This window comes from Myxocyprinus asiaticus, chromosome 25 (genome assembly GCF_019703515.2).
Source record: "Myxocyprinus asiaticus isolate MX2 ecotype Aquarium Trade chromosome 25, UBuf_Myxa_2, whole genome shotgun sequence".
Taxonomy (NCBI): Eukaryota; Metazoa; Chordata; class Actinopteri; order Cypriniformes; family Catostomidae; genus Myxocyprinus; species Myxocyprinus asiaticus.
The window spans coordinates 7110465-7128698 of NC_059368.1; the positions used below are offsets into that span (position 1 = coordinate 7110465).

At 38.9% G+C, this 18234-nt stretch overlaps 1 protein-coding gene across 4 annotated transcripts in view; it reads right to left on the minus strand.

Moving 5' to 3' along the window:
- Window positions 1-467: 467 nt before the first annotated feature.
- Window positions 468-18234, minus strand: part of LOC127415639 (adenylate cyclase type 8-like) — a 38030-nt gene continuing 20263 nt past the window's right edge. For all 4 annotated transcript variants that reach the window (XM_051654413.1, XM_051654414.1, XM_051654411.1 and 1 more), the window contains 16 exons: window positions 17143-17273; window positions 16653-16764; window positions 16378-16505; window positions 14882-15040; window positions 14348-14582; window positions 14072-14251; window positions 13798-13898; window positions 13469-13673; window positions 8355-8447; window positions 6481-6653; window positions 6301-6382; window positions 6026-6184; window positions 4937-5083; window positions 4729-4821; window positions 4459-4576; window positions 468-3975 (listed from right to left, as the gene is read on the minus strand). In XM_051654413.1, the coding sequence (XP_051510373.1) occupies window positions 3548-3975; window positions 4459-4576; window positions 4729-4821; window positions 4937-5083; window positions 6026-6184; window positions 6301-6382; window positions 6481-6653; window positions 8355-8447; window positions 13469-13673; window positions 13798-13898; window positions 14072-14251; window positions 14348-14582; window positions 14882-15040; window positions 16378-16505; window positions 16653-16764; window positions 17143-17273 (2544 nt within the window). In that variant the 3' untranslated portion in view covers window positions 468-3547. The remainder of the gene's footprint in view (window positions 3976-4458; window positions 4577-4728; window positions 4822-4936; window positions 5084-6025; window positions 6185-6300; window positions 6383-6480; window positions 6654-8354; window positions 8448-13468; window positions 13674-13797; window positions 13899-14071; window positions 14252-14347; window positions 14583-14881; window positions 15041-16377; window positions 16506-16652; window positions 16765-17142; window positions 17274-18234) is intronic.

Sequence of the window (18234 nt, forward strand, 5' to 3'; positions counted from 1 at the left end):
GTTCTCTCGGTTGGTTGTGCATCTTTTTCTTCCACACTTTTTCCTTCCACTCAACTTTCTGTTAACATGCTTGGATACAGCACTCTGTGAACAGCCAGCTTCTTTGGCAATGAATGTTGTGGCTTACCCTCCTTGTGAAGGGTGTCAATGATTGTCTTCTGGACAACTGTCAGATCAGCAGTCTTCCCCATGATTGTGTAGCCTAGTGAACCAAACTGAGAGACCATTTTGAAGGCTCAGGAAACCTTTGCAGGTGTTTTGAGTTGATTAGCTGATTGGCATGTCACCATATTCTAATTTTTTGAGAGAGTGAATTGGTGGGTTTTTGTTAAATGTGAGCCAAAATCATCACAATTAAAAGAACCAAAGACTTAAATTACTTCAGTCTGTGTGCATTGAATTTATTTAATACACGAGTTTCACAATTTGAGTTGAATTACTGAAATAAATGAACTATTCCACGACATTCTAATTTATTGAGATGCACCTGTATATGATTGTTTTTGTGTGTGTGTGTGCACGCAAAATAACTTTACTAATATTATAAGTGAACCTCAAGGAACATATTAAAAAAGGCATTGCATGACCCCTTTAAGTGTAGTAACTATGGTATTTTGGTGTAAACTATAGTTGTGGTACATTTTTGTAAGGAATGGTCCACTTGACAACTTCTATGTGAGTGGGCTACTTACTACTACTGACTACTACATGGATCAGTTATTTTAGTCTTATGAACAACATATAGTATTGCAAGGAGATAAATACATTTATTTTTATAGCTTATGCAAATGTGTCTATTATACAAACAAATAATTGGATGTGCAGTATTATAACACTTACAAAAATACTGTTGCAGTTTTATGGTACAGTCATGGTTATCAGATAGGAGGAACACAATGGTATTGTATTACATACCATGGTATTTAATGATTTCCATATTCATTTACCATATACCACGGTATTGAATGGTTACCAGGAACATGTACCATGAACAGATTTTTTTTTGTTCTTTTTTTTTTTGGTTGTTGTTAGTAAAAGAAGATTAAACAATTCAGAATATTAGACAAATATCAGATAACATGCTCTGTGTTGAGAGTGTAAATATTATGTTTCCATTTTCAGTAAGTTAGTTTGACCATTAAACATTAATGATATGAAAGTATTACTTGGTAAATAAAGGTAGTTTTATGTAAATATGTTCTTTAGCACACATCACCAGCTGAAGTTCTATCCCAAGGCAACATGAAATGGCTGTTAAACATGAATATTTACATTTAAATGGCATTTAAATGATATTACCATCACAATGAAAATCAGAAACAAACCGCTGCCCTAAATGCATAAAAGTTTCCACAAATATATAATAATAATAATATATACAGTTGAAGTCAGAAGTTTACATACACTTTAGCCAAATACATTTAAACTCAGTTTTTCACAAGTCCTGACATTTAATAGTAAAAAACTTTCCCTGTCTTAGGTCAGTTAGGATCACTACTTTATTTTAAGAATGTGAAATGTCAGAATAGTAGTAGAGAGAATTATTTATTTCAGCTTTTATTTCTTTCATCACATTCCCAGTGGGTCAGAAGTTTACATACACTTTGTTAGTATTTGGTAGCATTGCCTTTAAATTGTTTAACTTGGGTCAAATGTTTTGGGTAGCCTTCCACAAGCTTCTCACAGTAAGTTGCTGGAATATTGGCCCATTCCTCCAGACAGAACTGCTGTAACTGAGTCAGGTTGTAGACCTCCTTGCTCGCACATGCTTTTCAGTTCTGCCCACAAATTTTCTATCGGATTGAGGTCAGGGCTTTGTGATGGCCATTCCAATACCTTGACTTTGTTGTCCTTAAGCCATTTTGCCACAACTTTGGAGGTATGCTTGGTGTCATTGTCCATTTGGAAGACCCATTTGCGACTGAGCTTTAACTTCATGGCTGATGTCTTGAGACGTTGCTTCAATATAGCCACATCATTTTCCTTCCTCATGGTGCCATCTATTTTGTGAAGTGCATCAGTCCCTCCTGCAGCAAAGCACCCCCACAACAGGATGCTGCCACCCCCATGCTTCATGATTGGGATGGTGTTCTTGGGCTTGCAAGCCTCACCCTTTTTCCTCCAAACGTAACGATGGTCCTTATGGCCAAAAAGTTCAATTTTTGTTTCATCAGACTAGAGGAAAGATCATTGTCCCCATGTGCACTTTGCAAACTGTAATCTGGCTTTTTTATGGCAGTTTTGGAGCAGTGGCTTCTTCCTTGCTGAGCAACCTTTCATGTTATGTCGATATAGGACTCATTTTACTGTGGATATAGATACTTGTCTACCTGTTTCCTCCAGCATCTTCACAAGATCTTTTGCTGTTGTTCTGGGATTGATTTGCACTTTTCGCACCAAACTACGTTCATCTCTAGGAGACAGAATGCGTCTCCTACCTGAGCGGTATGATGGCAGCGTGATCCCATGGTGTTTATACTTTCGTACTATTGTTTGTTCAGATGAAAGTGGTACCTTCAGGCATTTGGAAATTGCTGCCAAGGATGAACCAGACTTGTGGAGGTCCAGGCTGATTTCTTTTGATTTTCCCATGATGTCAAGCAAAGAGGCACTGGGTTTGAAGGTAGGCCTTAAAATACATCAACCTCCAATTCAGTACACCTCCTATCAGAAGCTAACTGGCTAACTGTCTAAAGGCTTGACATCATTTTCTGGAATTTTCCAAGCTACTTAAAGGCACAGTTAACTTAAACTTAAAGTGTATGTAAACTTCTGACCCACTGGAATTGTGATATAGTCAATTAAAAGTGAAACAATCTGTCTGTAAACAATTGTTGGAAAAATTACTCGTGTCATGCACAAAGTAGATGTCCTAAACGACTTGCCAAAACTGTAGTTTGCTAATATTAAATATGTGGAGTGGTTAAAAAACAAGTTTTAATGACTTCAGCGTATGTAAACTTCTGATTCAACTGTAAATATATGTTTTTACAATAAAAAAAAAAACATTATTTTAGGTTTTAAAAATATTTTACATTTTCTTAATCTATATTAATAATTGTAAAATGTACAAAAAGTTATTTTAGTTATTGATCACAGGACATACTGTAAAAAGTCATATATACGATTTGTTTATACAGTACATACGAGGTATTTTTATGCTGTCTCGGCATGGATTAGGTGCAGTTCTGCACAAGTGAAAAGTAAATGCATTTTTAACATAATTATCTGGACATTTACATTGGCTGTACCGCAGTAAACTATGTTTCCTTACTGAACGTGTGGCAAGTTAGATATAGTTTTATTATCGGAGACAAGTCTCAAGTTAAACACATAAAAGTAAAAAGAAAAAATATAACTCTTTTGTTTGGATTCTATAGACAAGTCCATATGGGGATTCAGTTTGTACTCTATAAACAAGTCCATATGAGGATTCTATAAAGACATCATTGTAATTAAATTTGAGGTATAATTTTGAAGAAGGCAGTGTTGTTGTCTCAACTGAACGCCCATCAGGTCACGATGAACTCAGGCTTGATGTTTCACATCATAATCTTAAACTGCTAAAGTTGCTGTTTGGCAGTGGTAAACCTCCATTGGTGCCTCTCCGTTTCTCTCTCTGAATGGCCTGCACAAGGCTGAAGACCACAGAAGCCAGAGTAGTCCTCCCATTGCGTCCATTTTTTTCTCTGTTGGAAATCCCATTGCTTGCCATCTGACGCCTTTTGGTGCTGATGAAGTACGTTCGGACACGCCCCTTCCTCTCACTGACACCCTTTATGAATATCTCTCCTCGCAACTCTAGCACAAAGCCCCAATCTGCCAGAATATTGCGCGTGGCCTCAGGAACCTGAATCCTTCCACTGACCCCAGTGCTGTCCATCCGACTTGCCAAGTTCACTGTCATGCCCCAGATATCATATTGGGGTTTGGTTGCACCTATAACCCCGGCAACAACAGGACCGTGGGCAATTCCTTGGGGGTACATTGCAGACAAAAAGAAAAAAAGTCAGTGATTGACTGTCATAAATTATACTCACAGTATCTACATTATATATTGTATATATACACAGTACATTTTATATTTTATATGACACATAAAAATGAGGCTGTGAGAAAATAAGTAAATCAGTTCAAGATATTGTACTGTCTTAAGGCTATTTCATATGACTTGAAACATTGTTCTCTAATGCACTGAACTTTATGGAGCCAAGCATCAAATCACAGTGCTACCCCCAGTGCTGCACTGCACACAGGTCAAGTGTAGTAACCCAACGTTTTGAAGTGAAGCCAAGCGTAGGAAAGACGCGTTTTCAGTTTTGTCGATTGAATAATTGACACTCAGGCACACAACAGTACAGTACTGAATGGACTGTACTTCTTTCCTCAACAGCCTTGTTCACATGAATCAAAATATGGCATCTACTCTCACTGAGGTCTAGGTCCAAGAGGTCTTACCAACACGGAGCTGGAAATTGTTAGAGGAATGTTTGTTGATCTCTCTCAGGGTCTCCTGCATAGCCAGAGCAAACAGAACCAGCTCACTGAGATGATGCCAGTCATTTACAACACGAGACTGTGAGGTCAAGATGAAACACAGAGCAAAATGTTAGCTAAATAACTGTAAATTCTGAATTAGGAACAATTTAGAAGTACAATCAAATGAATAAGTGGGATATGATTTTAATATACAGTATATGCACTTCTGTTTTTGACAGTTTGGCTTACCTGTTTATCAGGAGATAGGCCAGACGCTGCCATGTAGCAACTGCCAATGGTTTTGATTTTCTCAATGTCCAAAAAATATGACTCCTCCAACAGCTTTTGCATAGAGCCAGAAACAATGAGAGCTTTTATGATGAACAGATTTGAAACATGAAAAGGTACGATCTTTTATATCAGACAAGACCAAGAATAGTTCTGTGGACAGTCCTACCTCATCAAAGTCTGAAATGATCTCGTTGAGCAGTTTGAGACACTCAACCCCCTCATGTTTGATCTCTTTCTGTTCATAGTAGTCATTAAAGCCAGCGATGGAGGCAAACATCACCCCCACCTCATCATAGGACTGCGAATACAGCTCCTGGGAAAAAAACAACATAAAACCGTTTAACCTATTTTAGTCTTTCAACTTTTTCAGTGGTGACTCATAAGGCAAGCATCAATATTACTATTGCTCATGTTACCTGTCCTACTCAACCCACCCCAAGCAGGATTCGAACCAGCGATCCCCGGCATGGGAGTTGGATGTGCTAGCAAGGAGGCTAGAAAAGCCATTGCCTCTAGCCTCAGTTGCTAGTGCGTCTCTTAAGGCCAGGAAAGTGACGTTTACACACTGCACAGCTATCACGTACCAGCTGGCTACCGTTACACTCACCCCTCTAAACCTCACTCCCATCCAGGTCACGGCACCAGTGTCACCAGAGCTACTTGACCCACCCCGAGCGGGATTTGAACCAGTGATCCCCGGCATGAGAGTCGGATGCGCTAGCAAGGAGTCTAGAAAAGCCATGGCCTCTAGCCTCGGTCGCTAGTGCATCTCTTAAGGCCAGGTGAGTGAGGTTTACACACTGCACAGCTATCATGTATCAGCTGGCTACCGTTACAATCATTCTTAGGGTTAGGGATTTGAGCAAATCCTTAATCCTAAATTTGGTGTGTCACTTGTCCTGCACCATAAGTGCCACAGACATGAATGATACCTGAAATCATGCAGCTTATTGAGGATAGGTGTGCAATTACTTTTCTAAGCAATCGGATGTACAATTTACACCTGGCAGACAATAAAATGGGAAAAAAAATCCTTTGTGGTAGGCTCATTTGAATTGGGCCAGTTAGCAACCACCAGAACACCATAGCAATACCCTGGCATTGTGGCGGCACATTTTACACAGGCAAGTACCACATTTTTCTTCAGAAAATTTACAAATCTAGTTTAGTCCTTACAGTTTATTTCTGATCTTTATAATAAAATATAGTTCATTATTAGCAAAATCAGTGATAGTGGCACATGATCGTGATGTACCTCATTATTTCTGTTCCTCTCTAGGAAGTGACGAGCGACATGTGCAGGCAAGATGTTATGCAGCAGACACTCATTATGTTCCCTCAATTCTCTCATCTCTTGAACTTCCTGCTGAGCCTGCAGACGCCACAGGAAGTCCAGCCTGGTTGTTGCTTCCCACTTAATCAGAGTGAGATGGTACAGAATAAGGAAAGATTCCAGACTTTACCAAGGTTTCCCATTAACTGCATGCTATAGAGAATTTGATGCTTCAGAGTACTCATGAAAACTCCTACCCTTCGACCATTGTAGAACACAGCTATGACAAACATTGCCATCAACAAAATTGAGACTCCCTTCCTTCTGAGGTAGTGAGCCCTGGTGAGTATAAGATGCAAATAAACCTTATGTATGAAAATAGTTTTTTAAATGCATTTTTGAGGAGAGCTTATAAGAGATATGACATAGACACTCACCTACTTAACTGTTCCTGCCCTGACTGGTTTATGTACAGAATGTGGAAGGACACTTCGATAAAGTATGCATAGATCATCACCACCAGCAACAGAATAGTCAACTTCAACAGTGAGCTCAGCCTCAAGAACACAGCACAGGTCACCATCGAAACCACCCCATTTAGTACGAAGAACTGTATACATTAATGTAATAGGCATGAAATACAGTGCATCCGGAAAGTATTCACAGCGCTTCACTTTTTCCACATTTTGTTATGTTACAGCCTTATTCCAAAATGGATTCAATTCATTATTTTCCTCAAAATTCTACAAACAACACCCCATAATGACAACGTGAAAGAAGTTTGTTTGAAATCTTTGCAAATTTATGAAAAATAAAAAAACGGAAAAAAAAAAAAAATCACATGTACATAAGTATTCACAGCCTTTGCTCAATACTTTGTTGAAGCACCTTTGGCACCAATTACAGCCTCAAGTCTTTTTGAGTATGATGCTACAAGCTTGACACACCTATTTTTGGGCAGTTTCTCCCATTCTTCTTTGCAGGACCTCTCAAGCTCCATCAGGTTGGATGGGGAGCGTCGGTGCACAGCCATTTTCAGATCTCTCCAGAGATGTTCAATCGGGTTCAAGTCTGGGCTCTGGCTGGGCCACTCAAGGACATTCAGAGTTGTCCCGTAGCCACTCCTTTGTTATCTTGGCTGTGTGCTTAGGGTCGTTGTCCTGTTGGAAGATGAACCTTCGCCCCAGTCTGAGGTCCAGAGCGCTCTGGAGCAGGTTTTCGTTAAGGATGTCTCTGTACATTGCTGCATTCATCTTTCCCTCGATCCTGACTAGTCTCCCAGTTCCTGCCGCTGAATGCTGACACCACCATGCTTCACTGTAGGGATGATATTGGCCAGGTGATGAGCGATGCCTGGTTTCTTCCAGGCATGATGCTTGCCATTGAGGCCAAAGAGTTCAATCTTTGTTTCTCATGGTCTGAGAGTCCTTCAGGTGCCTTTTGGCAAACTCCAGGCGGGCTGTCATGTGCCTTTTACTGAGGAGTGGCTTCCGTCTGACCACTCTACCATACAGGCCTGATTGGTGGAGTGCTGCAGAGATGGTTGTTCTTCTGGAAGGTTCTCCTCTCTCCACAGAGAAATGCTGGAGCTCTGTCAGAGTGACCATCGGATTCTTGGTCACCTCCCTGTCTAAGGCCCTTCTCCCCCGATCGCTCAGTTTGGCCGGGCGGCCAGCTCTAGGAAGAGTCCTGGTGGTTCCAAACTTATTCCATTTATGGATGATGGAGGCCACTATGCTCATTGGGACCTTCAATGCTGCAGACATTTTTCTGTACCCTTCCCCAGATCTGTGCCTCGATACAATCCTGTCTCGGAGGTCTACAGACAATTCCTTGGACTTCATGGCTTGGTTTGTGCTCTGACATGCACTGTTAACTGTGGGACCTTATATAGACAGGTGTGTGCCTTTCCAAATCATGTCCAATCAACTGAATTTACCACAGGCGGACTCCAATCAAGTTGTAGAAACATCTCAAGGATGATCAGTGGAAACAGGATGCACCTGAGCTCAATTTTGAGTGTCATGGCAAAGGCTGTGAGTACTTATGTACATGTGATTTTTTTCGTTTTTTATTTGTAATACATTTGCAAAGATTTCAAACAAACTTTTTTCACATTGTCATTATGGCGTATTGTTTGTAGAATTTTGAGGAAAATAATGAATTGAATCCATTTTGGAATAAGGCTGTAACATAACAAAATGTGGAAAAAGTGAAGCGCTGTGAATACTTTCCGGATGCACTGTATAATGACAGCTAGGTGGAGTGTTTCAGAGTCATCATATCAGAACTGTTCTAATAGAAGTCATACCTCTGGATAGGAACAGACAGTCAGTAGCTTCTGGCTGGTCCCTTCCTCTGTCTCATTGGTGCTTGTTTCTCCTGTCTCAGTGTTACACCATATCTGGATAAGCACAAGATGAAGGAATTACAATGGATGGAAAAATTAAAATGGTGTGTTGTAGCATTTCATATTGTATATTTGTACCCACCACCAATGAAACCATTTGGAATGAGTCTGGCTATTATCACGCCACAGCGGAATGTGGCCCAAATCTGATTTTTTCACTTACAGTGCATGTAACACAGATCTGTTAATTTGAAGACAATGTGAACAGCCACAAGTGCACTGAATCTGACATTTTCAAATCTGATCTGGGCTACTTACATAAGTGGAAATAAAATAGATACAGATCTGTATCTAAGTTTTTACAATGTGCCTTCAGTGTGAACAGCCAGGTCAGATTTAATGTGATTTTTTTTAATCAATCGAACTCAACATTTGTTATTTGCGCACTTGATTTCTGGCATATATAGATGTGTTATTGTTTAAAACTTTGAATTGCAAGCCATATCTTTTCTAGTTAATGCATTCAGTTCTTAGGAAAAAAAAACAGTTCAAGTGGCTCATCGATTCTTTGGACTACACGTAATAAAATATGCACGTAAAAAGATACAGATAGATTTATGTACTGGAAATACTCTGTTTGTGCAGTTTCTCAAACAGTATCAAAACGCAAATACAAGGAAGTCAATGGAAATCTGAAATAATTTTGATAACAACTCTTCTTACATTACATGTATGTTATGCAGTTTTTCCTGCTGTCCAAAAATGAGAATTCTCTCATCATTTACTCACCCTCATGCCATCCCAGATGTGTATGACTTTCTGTCTTCTGCAGAACACAAACGAAGATTTTTTAGACGAATATCTCAGCTATGTAGGTCCATACAATGCAAAGTGTAAGGGTGCTTTAAGGGTGTTTTCACATTTGGTTCAATTGCTTGGACCGAACCTGAGTTTGTTTCCTCGCCCCTCCCCCTTTCCTCGCTGGTCTCTGTTCACATCATATTTTTTGGGTCCAAACCTCGGTCCAATTACATCATCAATGTGAGTACAAGCGGCAGCTGTTTACCAATATAACTAGGCAACAACTCAAAAAGACATCAGCTATGCTGTTTTATTAAAGTATTCATCTCTTTGGATTTACCACCAAAATTTTACATGCACAAAACTTTAATTATGTTAGTCTCCCACGGATGCATTGAATGTGCAATGATGTGAAGAATATTAGCGTTTGTCTGCCACGAGCCAGCGGATGCGTTTCAAGAGATGTGAAGAATGTGATTTGCTCTCTGAAGGTGATTCATCTGGACACAAGCAGGTATGAGAAATTAATTAAACCATAATAATTGCGATCGGGAGCCTGCAAAGATGCAAATTATACGTCATCAACAGCGGTTCACTTCCGAGATTTGGTACGATTGCGTTTATATTAGCAGCGCACCGCACCAGAGTTCATATGAACTGTACCCCAGACCACCTTTTTCAAGCAGACTTGGGTGCAGTTCGCAGGTGCGCACCCAAGTTCGGAAAACAGTGTTCACACCACCCAAACGAACCGAACTTTGACGTCATTCGAACTCAGGTGCGCACCAAAAGTGCTAGTGTGAAAGCACCCTAAGTGATTACTGTAAATCCATGTCTTCTAAAGCAATATAATAGGTGTGGGTGAGAAACAGTTCAATATTTAATTCATTCTTCTTTTGTTTTTGGTGATTCACATTCTTTGTGCATATCACCCCCTACTGGGCAGGGAGGATAATTTCACACCCACACCTATCATATCACTTCAGAAGATATCGATTGAACAACTGGAGTCACATGGATTACTTTTATGCACACTTTATGTGCATTTTGGAGCTTTAAAATTTTGGCACCCATTCACTTGTATTGTATGGACCTGCAGAGTTGAAATATTCTTCAAAAAATCTTCGTTTGTGTTCTGCAGATGAAAGAAAGTCATACACATGGCATGAAGGGGAGTAAATGATGAGAGGATATTAATTTTTGGGTTGTAGGATTATCCACGAACGAAGCCATCAAATGAACACAACGCCAAATTCCACAGATCAGAGAGAGCCCCCACCAAGCCATTAGAGAGTCATAAAAACGAATCCATGGCACCTAAATTGTTGAAGGAGACCGTCTCTACCATTCCTGCTTAATCTCAAACTAGGGTTTGTAATGACAGAGCTAACCCATATGGACAACCCTTCTTTGTTCCACAAACTTAAACCCTCTGTAAGACCAAATGGCCAAGTAAGACCTTGTGACCTTAATTGCATAAATCTGCGGCCATATCAGGAAACAGAGACTCGTGAAGGAATCCATGAACGTTGTGCTTTCACTGAGTCAACCCTGTAAAATGTACAGAATGCATTTAGATCCACAATGTACACAATACCTAGCCTTGCTAGATAATTCTGAAAATTACTTTGACCTGTGATTACTTTTATAACTGACAAATTAATGATTATAGCCAATGTACCTTTTAAAATGTGTAGTAATTTGTAATCACTTCTAACTAACAAATCGATGATTATAATCTTTATATCTTGTACTATTCAAGGCTTTACCTGTTAAAATACCCCGACAATCAGGTTTCTCATAACGTGTAATGTATTATCCATGTTGTAAAACCAATGAATTAATCAGTATGATTGGTAATCAGGGATTTTCATGTTTTGTTACTTACACGTGTAATATTTATGAAAGTATGTCACATTTAGTATGTAAATGCTTGCTTATGTAGAGAATGTTGATGACAATGAATGTCATGTCTCTTGCAACTCTTTCAAGTTATAAAAGTTCATGATTAAACATTCATTATTGAGCGGGAATTTTGCACACAAAGGATTGTAAATCAACTCTGAAAAGTACAGACCAGTCGACCATGTGACTCTGAAAAGTCATTTCTGATTGGCTCAGGACACCTTTTGGGGTGCGGCCAATTTCAGTTCAAATGTTTCCAAAACAGGAAGAACGTTCTTCTCTCTTGCTTCTGCTCTCTTGGAATCCTCTCTTGGAACCGTCGCTTGGTCTCCTCTCTTCGGCTCTCTTGCTTCTTCCTAATCCTCCGTGCCATGTAGAGTCCAAGGAAAACTCGGGACACAAAAGTCCAGAGGAAGCCTCTCACTCTCTGTTCTACGATTCAGACATCCAACGGGAGTCACGAGTCCTTCTTGCAGAAGGCCTTGCTTCATCCAGACAATAACTATTCGATCATAACAGAAGTCCAAAACATCGACGGAACGAACTTTCTACAAAGAGCCATAGAACCAAGCAACACAAAGAATGCAACACAAGGAAACGCAATGACACGCAAGTACATCTCCTGACTTTTGCTCAAAGCGCTGGTGTATTAGTTAAATACTTTGGATAATCCGATTGCAAATCGATGTAGACTCAAAGAAGGATAAATGATTCATAAGGCATTGTCACCAGACTCCATAAATTTCATTTTCTCTGTATTGATCGTTTATTTCACATTCTGTCACTACTCACCAACCTGTTTCATGTTTTATGTGTTAGATTAGTTTATGTTTAGAATAGCAATAAAGTTTGTTGGTATTCAAAAATAATTTGACTGTGGTATATTTTCATAAATAATCTCATCCCTGTTTTTAAAAGATTTAGCTTCAAAGCTGTACCTAAATATGTGTAATATTATTTTTAATAAGCCATGAGAATAATATTACTCCAATAAGAGAGTTAATCATAATTCCCTTATTAAAGCTAATTCCTTACAATAGAAATTGTGAGCGGATACAACAAGACGTTGTATTACGATTTTAATGGTGGAGAATTTTATTCAGACAAATAGTCTTGTTATTTGTCATTTATCTTTCTGATAATGGTTGTTGAACGCGACTAATTCCATTATAAATTTCCTTACATAATAATGTAGATTAAGGACAGTTTAAATTAATTCCACATACACATACTGTTTTCACATATGGTGGGGGTACGCGGGCACTTTAACCCATCCCGTGTACATTTATACTACCAAATTTCCTAAATCTTTTGGTGGTCGAATGCGGCCAAGATTCGTAAAACAAATTAATTATTTACATATAAATTCGCTACAGGGTGAACTATCACTTTAAGTAATATTACACTCTTGAGCTTTAATGATAATTAAATTGCACCATACAAAGGCGAATTACTCTATTAAAAAAATACTTTCTCCATAGTTCTTTCTCCATCACTTGCTGGCATATTATTAGATAGGCATTAAGTGTCCAATCTGCTTTAAAACAGCTAATTACATTTTTTAATGCAATTTAATTCTTTATTTCTATTACACATGTTCATGGAGTGTTAAATGCATGAGGGTCAGTTTAGGAGCGTTGGCTGTTCTGACTAGTATCTGATATGGGCTACATTTAAAATGTCATGTGAATAACCTTACAAAAAAATCACATTTGAGCTGAAAATCTGATTTGGGTCACATTCAGCTGTGGTTTTCATCACACACTTTCATCCAAAGCTTCTTGCAGAACATTACTACTTAGACTAGAGCAACCTGAGGTTAAATGTCTTGCTCGAGGGCACAATGCTGTTAACTCATGACTCACTTCTTGTGGGGATCAAATTAGAACCCTTACAGTTAGGAGCCCTGACCTTTATCCACCATGCCAAACCATTCCAAATATTAAACATATACACTAAGGGCATATTGATGAGGGATCATTATCCCATGATGCTCCTATGTACACATATTTGGAGTCAAGAAATAAGGCAATATTGTGGAAAAGTACCAGAATAGTAGATGCTCATTGAAAACCAGTCAAAGCTGAAAACTGACTGGGGGCCCTAGAAGTCATCTTGCACAGTAAAAGCTTCATTTGGCAGTCATGGGACATGCAGCCTGAGATTTTGGAGGCCCCATGGCAGTCTGAGGGGTACTGGCGCAACTGGCCTGTCCCATAAAACAGCCCTGATATTGATAACATTTAAACTAAAATAACTAATTACCAATTAAAGTACTAATTACTAATTACTAATTACAAGTACTCTAATGTCAACACTGAACCAGATTTGGCAGAGAAAAGCAAAAACACATATTAAAGACGTCTCACCATGTCACAGGGGGCCATTCCAAAGTTGATGGCTATGGCTGTGATGGTGAGCAAGTTGCGCATAGTATTGTTCTCATGAATCCAGCAGCAGAACTGCTGAAGAACAATGGGAGAACATTTGAACTCCTCAGCCAGGACCATCACCAGAAGTAACAGATAGCCCAGCAAGAATAGACTGAACTGGACTGCTGTCCAATAATATAACCTACAGATAGAAAATATAGGCAGTGAAGATGAAGAAGACATTAAAGTGAAGATTAAAACAAAAGCTTTGAAGCAGGAATACTACTTTTTTCAGGTGCTGAACATTGACTGGCTAGACACTTTACCTAGGTGCAGGGATGAGGGACTGGACTGCCATAAGCAGGAGGAGCATGATGAAGGAGCAGACCAAATTGGTCTTAAACATCTCATCCCTCATCTGTGAGAACTAAGCAAAGATCAAAGCAACAGTGAGTTTTTGCAACAAGCCCTAAAGCATGATTTGATAACTCTTAAACTCTTAGATGTGGTGTTTAAATAATGGGGAGAGAATCTGTTAACTCAGATTTTTATCCCTACAGCGAACATCAACCGTCTCCATATCATCAACTCTATCATTACCTTCTCTTCAATGTTCATGTCCTTAAAGACCAGTGTAGCTGGAGTGATGTGTTCCTGACGCATTCGCTCGCTGCTGCGTAGATCAATGGCATGGTCGATGCGTTTATTTATCTCCTTGGATCTGTGTGCTAATGAATTAGGAAGCTGTGCGTAAGAGCCATTGGTGAAGGAGGCCAAGATCTGCAAGGTTAATGTTTACCAAAGGGTGTCAGACTAACTGTAAGAATTAGAAACCATTATGACAATATTTTTAATATTGACCGGAAAGGGCCATACACAGTTAATATCAGTGATGTTGCCAAATGGAAACTCAGTGTTCCAAGGGTGGCTGTTTTGCTGGGTTTTCTGAGGTTCAGTTTCCACATCATCTAGGTCCTCTTCCTTGTGGCAGATAAGGAAAGTGTCAATGTTGTGTTTTCGTAGAAACTCATTGCGTTCATATCCACGCCCATCTTCTGTCTCGTAGTTCCCCTCTAGGAAGTCTAGGGTAGCGCGTGAAATATGGATGCGTCTGTAGACGAAGTAGACAGTCAGGAGAATGTGCTACACAAGAGAACAGTACAAATGCAGTTCCCTGTAAAAATCAAATCCACTTTTTAATCACTGGTAACTAGTCTGGAGCAAAAATTGAGGTAATGTAGCATTGGGGTGTTTCTGTATTATCGGTCAATTCACTGCTAAATCTTCAGTCAGCCTCTCTATAGAATCTTACGTGTGAACACAACCTTATATTAATGTAATTATTTCACTCTTTATGTTTTGATTCAACTGTGGTAAAATGGCTCTCTTTCTTTAGCCTTGATTACTCACCCAGGAATACCCCCTGCTTCAAGCATGTTGGCAATGCCGACATCCCAGGACCAAACGTCAAACTGCCATTTCTGTAGGCCCAGAACACCACACAAAACAGTGCCAGAGTGGATCCCAATCCGCATGTCCATATCTAAGTGTAGTTGCTTTCTTACAGATCTAAAAATATACATATAGAAACCTGTGATCACTGACTGTATAATCAAGCTCATAGGGATACTAAACTAATATTAATAATATTACTAAACTAATATTAGCTTAAGCAACATATATATGCAAATCCAATAAATCAGCTTTTCCAACTAGGTAACCAAAAATTATGTCCACTAGATGCAGTGTTGCAATTGTTCAAATGACATGCACTTCTAGTTTCTAAAACAGGAATATTTGTCAAACTTGTATTCTTGAGATAAGGGACAAAACATATTCTACATACTGTACCAAAGTCCTCTTGAAAAGTGAAATCTAAAAGAAATGTGTATAGTCAGGGCATTCATTACTTATAATATTTAAGTAAAAAAACAGTGGCTTGATGTGCATGACACCGCGGAGACTCACAGAATTTGGAGGCTCATGCTACTCTCTGCGAACCACTCACAACTTACCACGCACCCCATTGAGAGCGAGAACCACTAATCGCGACTACAAGGAGGTTACCCCATGTGACTCTACCCTCCCTAGCAACCGGGCCAATTTAGTTGCTTAGGAGACCTGGCTGGATTCACTCAGCACACCCTGAATTCGAACTCACGACTCTAGGGGTGGTAGTCAGCGTCAATACTCGCTGAGCTACCCAGGCCCCCACTGAACACCATTATTAGATAATTAAAGACTTCACACTCTTGTTGGATGGATCAAATTCAAATAGCATGCTTTAAGTGTGTCTGATGGAGCTGACACAAATTACACTGAGATGTAAGTTATGAAGTGAATAAATGTACATTTTCAGAAAAAAAAGTGTTTTTATAAAAACTTGTTTCCTTACATGGTTCGTAAGCAGAGACATTTGTCTACAAATATATCCATTTCAGATTAATTTAGTATTAAAAAATAAAAACTTGTTTTATCCCTTAACTCAAGAATCAGCCAACTTCAAGTAATGTTGAGAATATTTAGGCAAGGCAAGGCAATGCAAGTTTATTTATAGCACATTTCATACTCAATGGCAATTCAAAGTGCTTTACAAAAAGGATAAAGAAAATACAAGATATATAAAAAATAAAATTTTAAACCAGTTAAGAACAAGAATAAAAAGAAAAAAAATGAAAAAGTAAAAATGACTGAAAATGAATAAAACAGAAAAAGAATACATAAATAAAATTATGCAGTGCAATCAGTTAGTGCAGCACAGTGCTCAGTGAATAAATGCACAGTTCCAGCTGCGGGTGGCATAATAGCTAAATGCTGCTTCAACTTGTTTTGACTGAACCCTCTGTATCTAGGTTTACACTGGATTAAAAAACAGAGCACACACAGGGAATGACACAGCATTATACCGTATGGTGCTGATCATGGCTAGTCCCATTTCCACACAGTAGCGGGCATGTGCCCTCTGGGGCTCTGGTACTCCAGACACACAGTAGTAACAGTCCCCTAAGATCTTTATTCTCATGCAGTGATGCTCCTTCAAAGACATACACAGAGATAAGTTGAACAAGTCATGGATGAGTTCATTATCCTCTGTGGTGTTTAACAATGATTAGAAATTATATATGGTAGCTATAAAAGCCTGAATTGAAACAAAATGCTTTAATCTTTAAAGTAAGCTCACCTCAGCTAGCCGGTCAAAACGTCCAAAAAACTCATTAAGCAAGCGCACTAACTCCTGAGCGGACATGTTCATGGATAACAGTGTGAAGCCCTTTATGTCAGCAAAGAGGATACTGAGAAGGAAAGATGTTGAGAAAATCATAATAAAGGTAGGGAAGTGACACGAGTAAGATTTGAAAATTCATCACAATATTGAAATTAAAGGGTTATTATTTCTAACAGATTTTACTATCTACAACCACACCAATCATCTATGAATTACAGATTTTTCCATATGGACCAAAATGCACTCTGCATTTCCAGTGGCATTAGGTGTTGGGGACACCATAAATATTATATTCTTAGGAGAGGTCTTTTGGTTCTTTTGATTTTGCTTTTGAGAACCAAAAGACCTCTTCTAGAAAGCGTTTCATCAGGACTTCTAATTTGGCAGATTTAATCTATCTCTTGCTAAATAACTGAGACATGCCCTGTTAGAGGCTATAAGATACCTGACATCTTTGTACTGATGGATGTATATTTTGTGAAATTGCTGTGGAACAAGCTCATCATCCATAGAAGTCATATCAGCAATCATCTCCAAGGCAACAAAGCGAGGAAGGATAGACAGTACCAAACGCTCCTGAAGAGGGAACAAAAGCTGACCTTAGAGATACTGTGTAAACAAACACAATTGTTGTACCACTCTCATTTCTTCTGCATTCCAGATCTAGGACTGTATTCACAAAGATTTTTTTCTTACCACTAGGAGTTCTCCAAAGAGTTCCTAGCTAAGAGTTTATACGGAAAAACATAATTAAAGGAAAATTTGGAGGCGGTATCACCGTTAAAATAAAAAAGGAGGCATGGGAACTAATACTGTATGTTTCCACATCAATGTGGCATTTCCTCTGATTTCGTGAAATATCAAGAAGTGTGAGAAACTGGGACTCTCTTCAGTCTCAGTCAAGTGCAGAGATTGCAGACTTTAAGTGACAAATATCTGCCACAGGAAATTGTGTGCATTCATTCTGTGTAATTGTAATCATCCACAGCAAATTAATATTTTTCACTATCGTTCGATGTAGCCTATTTATACAAAGTGAATTTAGATTTATCTCACATTAGTTTCACGATACTTCACCCCAAATAGTAGGCAGGGTGCTTTATCTTTGGTGTAACTGGGTTGTTACATTCCTAACTAAGTTAACAATAATGAAAACGCCCTCACAATATAATTTTCACTGATTGTAAACAGCAGCCATGCTTCAGATCATTTGTGATTCACTCTTATGGACTTATGAGTCCTCAGGATGACTTCTAAGTTGTTGTGGATTTAGGAGCTACCTTAAAGGGATAGTTCACCTAAAAATGAAAATTCTCTCATCATTTACTCACCCTCATAACATCCCAGATGTGTATGACTTTCATTATTGGGGACACCATAAAAATTAGTAGTCCTAAAATTAGGAGTAACGTGGCCATAATTTTTAAGAATTGCTCCTAAATTTCTGAGTTAGGAGCTACTTTTAGCCTTAAGATTTTTTGTGAATATAGGCACTGTTCTTCCAGTTCTGTGTAGGAGAAATGGGATTTTCAGTAGA